The following is an 11,354-nucleotide window of genomic DNA, read 5'->3' on the forward strand; positions in this document are numbered from 1 at the left end:
AAGCTGGAGCTAACAGCGGGCACTCACTCTGCTCCCCAGATTTGAACCTGCAACCTTTTGGTCTGCAAGTTCAGCAGTTCAGCACTTTAACCCACTGTGCCACCGGGGGCTCCTTAGTACAGTAGTCTCGCTTATCCAGATTTCACTTATCCAACGTTCTGTATTATCCAACGCAGTCTGCTTCCTGCCCAGATCCACAGCTGCTTCTCTAGGCAGCAACCTGCAGCAGGCCAACACACCCAACAACAACACAGGTGCAGCCACACTCCCAAACAATTAGCAGACTTGTTGTAAATCAAGGTGCTAAATTTGTAAAATCATAACGTAATTTGACATTTAATAGGCTTTTCCTTAGGTAAAGGTAAAGATTTCCCCTGACGTTAAGTCCAGTCATGTGTGACTCTGGGGGTTGGTGCTCATCTCCATTTCTAAGTCAAAGAGCCGGTGTTGTCCGTAGACACCTCCAAGGTCATGTGGCCATTGGCATGACTGCATGGAACGCTGTTACCTTCCTGCCAGAGCGGTACCTATTGAACTACTCACATTGGCATGTTTTCGAACTGCTAGGTTGGCAGGAGCTGGGGCTAACAGCGGGTGCTCATTCTGTTCCAGGGATTTGAACCTGGCACCTTTTGGTCCGCAAGTTCAACAGCTCAGTGCTTTAACATACTTCGCCACCAGGGCTCCTTATAATCCCTCCTTATTATCCAACATTTTCGCTTATCCAACGTTCTGCTGTCCCGTTTATGTTGGATAAGTGAGACTCTACTGTATATATATAGTAATACACCAATATACAAGTATTCACAGACACAAAAGTTTATTTACAGTAGAGTCTCACTTATCCAACCTTCTCTTATCCAATGTTCTGTATTATCCAATGTAGTTTGCCTTTTAGTAGTCAATGTTTTTGTAGTCAATTTTTCAATACGTTGCGAAGGTTTGGTGCTAAATTCGTAAATACATTAACTATTACATAACGTTATCATTTATTGAACTACATTTTCTGTCCATTTGTTGTAAAACATGATGTTTTGGTGCTTAATTTGTAAAATAATAAAATAATAAGAAAAGACAAGGGCTGGGCCAAGTGATACAGGTCTTTTAGATTTTTAAAGTGGTCAATTGGAAATATGCCCTGGTTTGTCCAGCGTTTGTAGACTGTAGAGGGGGTTGCTGGTATAGAATGGCAGCTTTAGGAAAAGCGTAAAAACCTGGCTTTTTCTGGTGTGCTTTTGAAGACTGATTAATTGACACTATGTCAGGTTTCTGGTCCAATGTCAAACTGATGTCAGCTGATTTCCTGATGCACTTAATCTTATCCCTCTTTTGGGTGTACTCTTAAATCCACATTTAGACTACAGGACTTGTCAAGTGTCAATATCCCATCTAATTCTTCTTTAAGCAATTTCTTTCATTCTGGAAAAAAATGTTTATCAAGCAAGCTAAAAGTTCAGATCCTCAACAGAGAGGTTGTACTCCAGAAAATGATGGGCCAAATGGACACCTGATCTTCTGATCTTGATATACAGCAGAGTCTCACTTATCCAACACTCACTTATCCAACATTCTGGATTATCCAATGCATTTTTGTAGTCAATGTTTTCAATACATCGTGATATTTTGGTGCTAAATTCATAAATACAGTAATTACTACATAGCATTACTGTGTATAGAACTACTTTTTCTGCCAAATTTGTTGTCTAACATGATGTTTGGGTGCTTCCTTTGTAAAATCATAACCTAATTTGATGTTTAATAGGCTTTTCCTTAATGCCTCCTTATTGTCCAACATATTCGCTTATCCAACATTCTGCCAGCCCGTTTATGTTGGATAAGTGAGACTCTACTGTATATATTTTTAAAATTCATTTTTATTAGAAAAGAAACTAAAAATAGAAAAATAAAAGAAAAAGAAATAACCAAAAAATATATATACAGAAATCCGCAAGTATTTTTCTTTTACAATAAAAGTGGGAGAACATAAACAATAAAGTAGGAATAAAAGTAGCAAGAAAGCGTTAAAAAAAATTGTTAACTTCCGATCTCCATCAAAGTTTAAAATGTCCATATACAGTAGAGTCTCACTTATCCAACACTTGCTTATCCAACATTCTGGATTATCCAACGCATTTTGGTAGTCAATGTTTTCAATACATCGTGATATTTTGGTTCTAAATTCATAAATATAGTAATTACTTCATAGCATTGCTGTGTATGGAACTACTTTTTCTGTCAAATTTGTTGTTAAACATGATGTTTTGGTGCTTAATTTGTAAAATCATAACCTAATTTGATGTGTAATAAGCTTTTCCTTAATCCCTCCTTATTATCCAACATATTCGCTTATCCAACGTTCTGCCGGCCCGTTTATGTCGGATAAGTGAGACTCTACTGTATTTGTATAAAAATATACATTTCTTTTCTTTAAGAACATAACCACCCATTTGTTCATGCTATTTTTATGGTTGGGAGTACTTCTCATCTTTCTTATTTTAAATATTCTTTCTTTGGCATGCCTTGATTTCTTTTAAGACATTGTGTTAAGTTATCCATATTCATGATATCTAATATTTTCAATATTTTATAAGTGATATTTTATCGAGATGTTCCCTTATATGGATTCACTGCTCCAAATGTTTTTCCTGTCTGTCCGTCTGTCTGTCAGTCTGTCCCCAAGTTACAGGCAGTCCCCAAGTTACAACAGATAGGTTCTGTAGGTTTGTTCTTAAATGGAATTCAAATGTCATAAATGCCATCAGTTCTCGTGAAAGAAGGGAGAGGCTTGTCTGGGCACCAGCCTCTGGTCCACAAGCTCCCCCAATATTTTCTGATCCTACTTTGCAATTTAGAGCCAAACTCTTCTGGTGTTTTTCTTTCCTGTTTCCTGAAAAGATCAGCTCTGTCTCACCTTTGTTCCATAGCTGACAGTTGAGTGACTTTGATTCATCTCAAAAGCCTTCCTCCTGCATACATTCCCTTTTAATTACAGTCTGTCAAACTTTAGGTAAGTAGGGTTGTTGTGTGTTTTCCTGGCTATATGGCCATGTTCCAGAAGCATTCTCTCCTGACGTTTCGCCCACATCTATGGCAGGCATCCTCAGAGGTTGTGAGGTATTTGGAGAAACTAAGCAAGGAAGGTTTATATATCTGTGGAAGGTCCAGGGTGGAGGAAAGAACTCTTGTCTGTTGGAGGCCAGTGTGAATGTTGTAATTAATCACCTTGATGATGATGATGATGATGATGATGGTGATGATGATGATGATGATGATGATGATGATGATGATTATTATTATTATTATTATTATTATTATTATTATCATTAATGGCCTTGCAAGACATAAGCCAGGACATGAAGCTGGCAAGTCCATTAATGCTAATCAAGGTGATTGAATGAACTCAGCGTTGACATGGATTGGATTAAGGCTATTGCACAGGGTCTGATGGATGATTGGCATATATATTCGGTGTTGCACTGTGTTAAATCTTTTATATATTGTATTTTATTGTGTTTTATTCTTATTTTATTGTATTATGATGTACTGCTGGTGATCCTGCCAGTTGTGTAAGCCACCCTGAGTCCCCTTGGGGAGAAGGGCAGGGTAGAAATATCGGAAATAAACAAACAAATAAATAAGTGAGACTCTACTGTAAACCCACTTGCCTAGTTTCCAACAGACCTCACAACCTCTGAGGATGCCTGCCATAGATGTGGGTGAAACGTCAGGAGAGAATGCTTCTGGAACATGGCCAGGCAGCCCAGCAAACACACAACAACCAAACCTTACGTGTCATCCAACAGACTGACAGATGTCTGGGTCCAGACCCACACTGGCGGGCCAAGTCTTTTCATCCGGAACCAATAAAGTTATGCCCGGTTTCATACCAACAAATGTGTTGATATTATTATCACCAAACAAAGCCGCAACCTCTGCTGAATCCACACATTTTCAGGACATGGGAGAATGCGAGCCTTTGTCCTCTGACCAATTGTAAGTAATAACATCAAGATCCAGTTTGCATCGCAATGGGCAAAATGAAAAGGATGAAGGATGGAAAAGCCAAGCCAGTGGCCGGCTGGAGCCAGGGCTTTTGGGGTCAGAGCATCAGGAATGCGACCCTCAGCGAGGTGACGGCACCAGTTTCTCCCACTTCCCTTTACACCTCCCAGTATCCATTAACCCTGAGAAGCGGATTCTGGAAGTTGGACTCACCAGAAGACATATATAGGTAAAACAAACACCACAGGGGTGCTGTCCACCCTTCTCTATGCCATCCAAAGCTAAACAGTGTATATTTTTGACATAAGAACGAGCCTACAGAACCTATCTTGTTTGTAACTGGGGAACTGCCTGTACCCAGACGGACACCGTTCCCTGACACATAAATCAAGGCAAAATATCAGCGATCCACGCAGGGTATTTTAACTTCAAAATTTATCCTTTCACATCCAATTAATGTTGGAAAATTGGTGACAAAAAGTGCCGTCCCAGAACATATTTATTTATTTTATTTGTTTTATTTACTGCATTTATATCCTGCCCTTCTCACCCCGAAGGGGACTGAGAGCGTCTTACAAATAATCTATATATATAAAAGAGTGATGGCATCAGGGCAGCGGACAAAACAACAAAACGGCAGGCCCCCCAACCTCGAAATTTGACAACACAACCCATCATTCACAGCTCTAGGTTGATACAACAAAAACAAAAGAAAAATAAAGTCCTAATTACAGGGAGAGGAATAATAGTTTTTATCCAATTGCTGCCAGTTAGAAGGCTAAGCTCTGCCCACTTGGTCTCCTAGCAAACTACTCAGCCCAGGGGACAGGCACAGTTAGGCCTCACTTAGGCCTCTTTCACAGATTATCAGATTTTAACTGGATTATATGGCAGTGTAGACTCAAGGCCCTTCCACACAGCTATAAAACCCATTTAGAATCTTATATTATCTGCTTTGAACTGGATTATCTTGACTCCACACTGCCATATAATCCACTTCAGTGTGCATACTAAACATAAAGACAACCATACAACAGACATTCAATACCACCACTACCTCAACAATTTCTCACCAACACCACCAGAAAATGCCACAGCAACGCGTGGCCGGGCACAGCTAGTATTTACATATAATGTATTATATTACAGTAGAGTCTCACTTATCCAACATAAACAGGCCAGCAGAACATTGGATAAGCGAATATGTTGGATAATAAGGAGAGATTAAGGAAAAGCCTATTAAACATCAAAATAGGTTACGATTTTACAAATTAAGCACCAAAACATCATGTTTAACAAGAAATTTGACAGAAAAAGTAGTTCATTACACATTAATGCTATGTAGTAATTACTGTATTTACAAATTTAGCACCAAAATATCACAATGCATTGAAAACATTGACTACAAAATGCATTGGATAATCCAGAACGCTGGATAAGTGAGTGTTGGATAAGTGAGACTCTACTGTATTAGCATAGCACAAAATTAGCATTACATATTACTATATTGTACTATACCACTATACTGTAATATTATTAGTGATATTTCATGTAATATATAATATTACTAGCTATGCCCGGCCACGCGTTGCAGTGGCAAAGTATGGTGGTATGGGAAATAAAGTACTGAGGAATTGGTGATAGTTAAGGTAAAGGGTAAAGGTAGCCTTCTAACTGGCAGCAATTGGATAAAAACAATTATTCCTCTCCCTCTAATTAGGACTTTATTTTTATTTTCTTTTTGTTGTATCAACCTAGAGGCGTGGATGAGGGGTTGTGCTGTCAATTTTTGAGGTTGTGGGGCCTGTAGTTTTGTTGTTTTGTCCGCTGCCGTGCCATCACTCTTTTATATATATAGATGTTAAGGAGCCCCAGTGGCAGAGTGTGTTAAAGCACTGAGCGGCTGAACTTGTAGACTGAAAGGTTCCAGGTTCAAATCCCGGGAGCGGCATGAACAACCACTGTTAGCTCCAGCTCCTGCCAACCTAGCAGTTCGAAAACATTCAAATGTGAGTAGATCAATAGGTACCGCTCCAGCGGGAAGGTAACGGCGCTCCATGCAGTCATGCCTATGGCCACATGACCTTGGAGGTGTCTACGGACAACGCCGGCTCTTTGGCTTAGAAATGGAGATGAGCACCACCCCCCAGAGTCAGACATGACTGGACTTAACGTCAGGGGAAACCTTTACCTTTACTATAATATTATGTGGACTTCCTACTCAAAGCTTTGGGAGTTGTAGTCCAAAGGTGTAATTTTTCAAGGTCTTTGTTTCTCCTTACTTACAGAATGCTAGCAGTTTTGGAGGTGAGGCTAGGAGCAAGAAATAACAGAAGGAAACAATAGCCAACTTCTGTTTGTGTGAGCCCCACTTTGCTCCATTGCTGGTACTTGCTCTTTGTGATCATTCACACTGCCTTTTGCTCAGTGGAGGGAAACTCTATTTTGAGACAGTTGCTGGCCTTTTCAGAGCATTAAATTTTTTCCTCTTAACCAGATATCAAAATTGATATTTCAGCCTCCTTTTCTCCACTCTAGCTCCATGTATGGTGAATTAGGCTACTCCAGGGGTCCCCAAACTTTTTAAACTGGGGGCCAGTTCACGGTCCCTCAGACCATTGGAGGGCCAGACTATAGGTTTTTTTTTAATTATGAACAATTTCCCATGCACACTGCACATATCTTATTTTGAAGTAAAAAAAAAACGGGAACAAATACAGCCTCAATGTTAATAATAATCATAATCATGATAAAAAATAATAAAGAAGGTTGGAAGAGACCCCTTGGGCCATTTAGTCCAACCCCCTTCTACCTTTGTGCACCAAAAGCACAAGCAAAGCACTCCTGACAGATGGCCACCCAGCCTCAATGTTGTTAATAATAATAATAATAATTAATAATAATAATAATAATAATAATAATAATAATAATAATAAAAAATCACACAGTCCTAGACACTTGGGAAGTGTTCGACTTGTGATTTTGTGATATGAAATCCAGCATATCTATCTTGTTTGCTGTGTCATATAATAATAATAATAATAATAATAATAATAATAATAATAATAAATCACACAGTCCTAGACATTTGGGAAGTGTTCGACTTGTGATTTTGTGATATGAAATCCAGCATATCTATCTTGTTTGCTGTGTCATATAATAATAATAATAATAATAATAATAATAATAATAATAATAATAATAAAAATCACACAGTCCTAGACACTTGGGAAGTGTTCGACTTGTGATTTTGTGATATGAAATCCAGCATATCTATCTTGTTTGCTGTGTCATATAATAATAATAATAATAATAATAATAATAATAATAATAGACACTTGGGAAGTGTTTGACTTGTGATTTTGTGATACAAAATTCAGCATATCTATCTTGTTTGCTGTGTCATATAATAATAATAATAATAATAATAATAATAATAATAATAATAATAATAATAAAAATCACACAGTCCTAGACACTTGGGAAGTGTTCGACTTGTGATTTTGTGATATGAAATCCAGCATATCTATCTTGTTTGCTGTGTCATATAATAATAATAATAATAATAATAATAATAATAATAATAATAATAATAATAATAAATCACACAGTCCTAGACACTTGGGAAGTGTTCGACTTGTGATTTTGTGATATGAAATCCAGCAAATCAATAATAATAATAATAATAATAACAATAATAATAAATCACACAGTCCTAGACACTTGGGAAGTGTTCGACTTGTGATTTTGTGATATGAAATCCAGCAAATCAATAATAATAATAATAATAATAATAATAATAATAATAATAATAATAATAAAGAGGGTTGGAAGAGACCGCTTGGGCCATTTAGTCCAACTCCCTTCTGCCTTTGTGCACCAAAAGCGCACCCCTCAATAATTAATAATTAATTAAATAATAATTAAAATACCATTATAAACAAGCAAAGAGGAGGAGGGAGCCACCACCACGAGAGCCGGATAAATGGGTTCAATGGGCCGTATGTGGCCCCCGGGCCTTAGTTTGGGGACCCTTGGGCTACTGTATCCAAATTTAACTACTTTACAACAAAGAGCGAGTAAAGTGTTGATCTTAGTACCATCAGACTCATTTCTTTCTAAACTGAATTCCTAACTCTTCCTTCCCGGGGATTCATAGGTGTGGCCCCTGTTGCCTGAAGCAAGAGAACCAAACCTTCTCCCACTCCTTGAGTGCGGACACACACCTGGTCCGCAATGTTCCCTTGAGAGAGGGGTGACGGGGAGGAAGCCGAGGCCTCGGAGGGAACCGTTGAGCACATTTTATGGGATGCGAAGCAATGCTCTCGAAAGAGGAGGCCGTTAAGTGCAGGTCGATATGTGTCCTGCAAGAATATTTCATCAACAGGTTAATGTGGGGACGTCTGTGACACTGACCGAGCAACATCTGAGTTGCTTTAAAATGGCAAAAATTATGGATGAGGAAAAGCAGACAAACCAGAAGAGGTTGCGGCCGTTTGCTTTTGCTTCAGCCTACTGGGAAGAGCAAAATCCTGCTTCCTTCTCTCCGGTTAAATGGAAACTACTTCCAGCACTTTGAACACTGCTTGCAACAACAGAGGCCCCTTCTACACTGCCGTATAAAATCCAGATGATCTGCTTTGAACTGAATTATAAAGCAGTGTAGACAGATCATAGAATCATAGAATAGTAGAGTTGGAAGAGACCTCATGGGCCATCCAGTCCAACCCCTTTCTGCCAAGAAGCAGGAAATCGCATTCAAAGCACCCCCAACAGATGGCCATCCAGCCTCTGCTTAAAAGCTGTAAAGCCCAGTGCATAGCAAACTTTTTAAACTGGGGGCCAGTTAGAATCATAGAATAGTAGAGTTGGAAGAGACCTCATGGGCCATCCAGTCCAACCCCCTGCCAAGAAGCAGGAAATCGCATTCAAAGCACCCCTGACAGATGGCCATCCAGCCTCTGTTTAAAAGCCTCCAAAGAAGGAGCCTCCACCACAGATAATCCGGAGCCCCCGATGGCGCAGTGTGTTAAAGTGCTGAGCTGCTGAACTTGCAGACCAAAAGGTTGCAGGTTTGAATCCAGGGGAGCGGAGTGAGCGCCCGCTGTTAGCTCCAGCTTCTGCCAACCTAAGGTAAAAGTAAAGGTAAAGGTTTCCCCTGACATTAAGTCCAGTCGTGACCGACTCTGGTGGTTGGTGCTCATCTCCATTTCTAAGCCGAAGAGCCGGCGTTGTCCGTAGACACCTACAAGGTCATGTGGCCGGCATGACTGCATGGAGCGCCCTTACCTTCCCGCCGGAGCGGTACCTATTGATCTACTTACATTGGCATGTTTTCGAACTGCTAGGTTGGCAGGAGCTGGGGCTAACAGCGGGTGCTCATTCCACTCCCGGGATTTGAACCTGGGACCTTTAGACCTGCAAGTTCAGCAGCTCAGTGCTTTAACACACTGTGCCAACCTAGCAGTTCGAAAACATGCAAATGTGAGTAGATCAATAGGTAGCGCCCCGGCAGGAAGGTAACACCGTTCCATGAAGTCATGCTGGCCACATGACCTTGGAGGTGTCTACGGACAACGCCGGCTCTTCAGCTTAGAAATGGAGATGAGCGCCAACCCGCAGAGTCGGACACGACTGGACTTAACGTCAGAGGAAACCTTTATTTTTACCTTAGACAGATAATCCAGTTCAGAGCAGATAATGTGGATTATCTGCTTTGATAATCTGGATTATATGGCCATATAGATCCACCCTGAAGCCAGGGGAAAACAAAGGGGAGAAGTCAGGGAGGGAGAGAGAGCCCAGGCCATTGTAAAGGCAGCTGAAAAGTGAAGGACAGAGGACGAATCAAAACGGTCCCTGTCAAATCAGGGCGTTTGGAAGATGTTTAGTCTCGAATCCAAAATGATTGAATGACACTGATATAGAAAAGATTGATTTTCATGGCAAAACCATATCATTGCTCCCTGTCTCCTCTTGAGCCTCATTTACCCCCTTTCTTGCTCCTATTGAGTGTACAGTGTCAATTATCGCTGGGGTTAGGTTCCAGGACCATCTGCAATAAGTGAAAATCCACGAAGTAGGGACACTACATTTATTTTAATATTTATACATTTTAGGTAGTTATACACTATTTTAAGTCTTTATCAACCAATTGTGTGTTGATAAATTGCCTCTTTCTCCTCCCGTTGCCACTTGGGCTCCTTTTCTCTCCCTTCGGCTTCTCCTTCCTCCCTTCCTTAGGCTGTAAATTGTAAATTGGTCTTTTGGAGTTTATTGAAAAAACGCAAAACAGTGAATCCACGAAAAGTGAACTGCGAAGTAGTGAGGGAACACTGTTATCGGGGGATTAATCTCATCATTCTTCACCATTGGCCATGCTGACTCTTGGGAGCAGAATGCCTGCAGTCCAACGATACCTGGAGAACAGGTATGTCCTCCTAGCTTGCACATGTATGACTACCTGAACTGCTTGGACAAAGGGTGCGCTACAGACGTGGCCAATAGACCAATGTCCCGAATTGCCGAACAACCTCGTATTACTCACATGGGTATCTGAAATAGAAGTCGTTCTCAGCATCGCTGGTGATGTTTTTTAGATGCTTCTCCTTCTCCCACCCAGCTGCGTCCGATTCAGGGTTGAAGCGCACAAAGATGCCAAAGAGGATGATCATGGCTATCTCCCAGACGAGGCAAACCAATGGCAGGCGCCAGCGCATGTCGGTGTTCCTCGCCATCAGGTTAGTCCTCACCATTGCTGACCAGTCCAGGGCGAGATGGTGGGAGACAGGAGATGCCTGAGCTCAGAAGTCCTGGCTGCTGAGGGACTGGACGGTCACTCATTTTATGTAATCTGGGGAAAGGTGGGCGGGACATGGGGCTTGTCAGTCATCATAGTCACTCCAGGACAAGTAGCAACAAGTGCCTTGAGGTTGAGCGGTGCACTCTGTCTCACCCACACCAGGAACAAAGAAAGAGGTGGGGCCCGTGTGTTAGGGTGGACTCCGACTAGGAACCAAATACATTCCTTGCACTCGGCATCACCAATGACAAAGAGCGTCAATGCTCACCATGAGAGCCAGGTAGGCTCCAGATTCTATATTGACGGAGGAAACTGCAAGCTGACGGAAGGTCTTTGGAGGAGGCAAATGTTGTGCTGATTGGAGTCAGCTACAGTGTGTACCCTAGTTAAAACAAGGACACTTGGTGTATCCAGTGTATACATTGGGACTGAAATGTCACAGCCTGTTCCTCGTTTCTTTTGTCCTCTTTTGTCCTACTTTCCCTCCTCCTGTCCCTGTGACCCTGCCGGTGGAGGACATCTGAATAAGCGGGCATGAGTCCAAAAACAT

General features: G+C 41.0%; 1 protein-coding gene across 1 annotated transcript in view; it reads right to left on the reverse strand.

Moving 5' to 3' along the window:
- Positions 1–11,079, reverse strand: part of rhcg (Rh family C glycoprotein) — a 53,716-nt gene extending 42,637 nt beyond the window's left edge. Inside the window, exon 1 of the mRNA XM_003227052.4 lies at positions 10,550–11,079. Coding sequence (XP_003227100.2) covers positions 10,550–10,757 — 208 coding nt within the window. The 5' untranslated portion in view covers positions 10,758–11,079. The remainder of the gene's footprint in view (positions 1–10,549) is intronic.
- Between the last annotated feature and the right edge of the window lie 275 nt (positions 11,080–11,354).

The sequence above is a fragment of the Anolis carolinensis genome, unplaced genomic scaffold, assembly GCF_035594765.1.
Source record: "Anolis carolinensis isolate JA03-04 unplaced genomic scaffold, rAnoCar3.1.pri scaffold_11, whole genome shotgun sequence".
In the NCBI taxonomy this organism is placed as follows: Eukaryota; Metazoa; Chordata; class Lepidosauria; order Squamata; family Dactyloidae; genus Anolis; species Anolis carolinensis.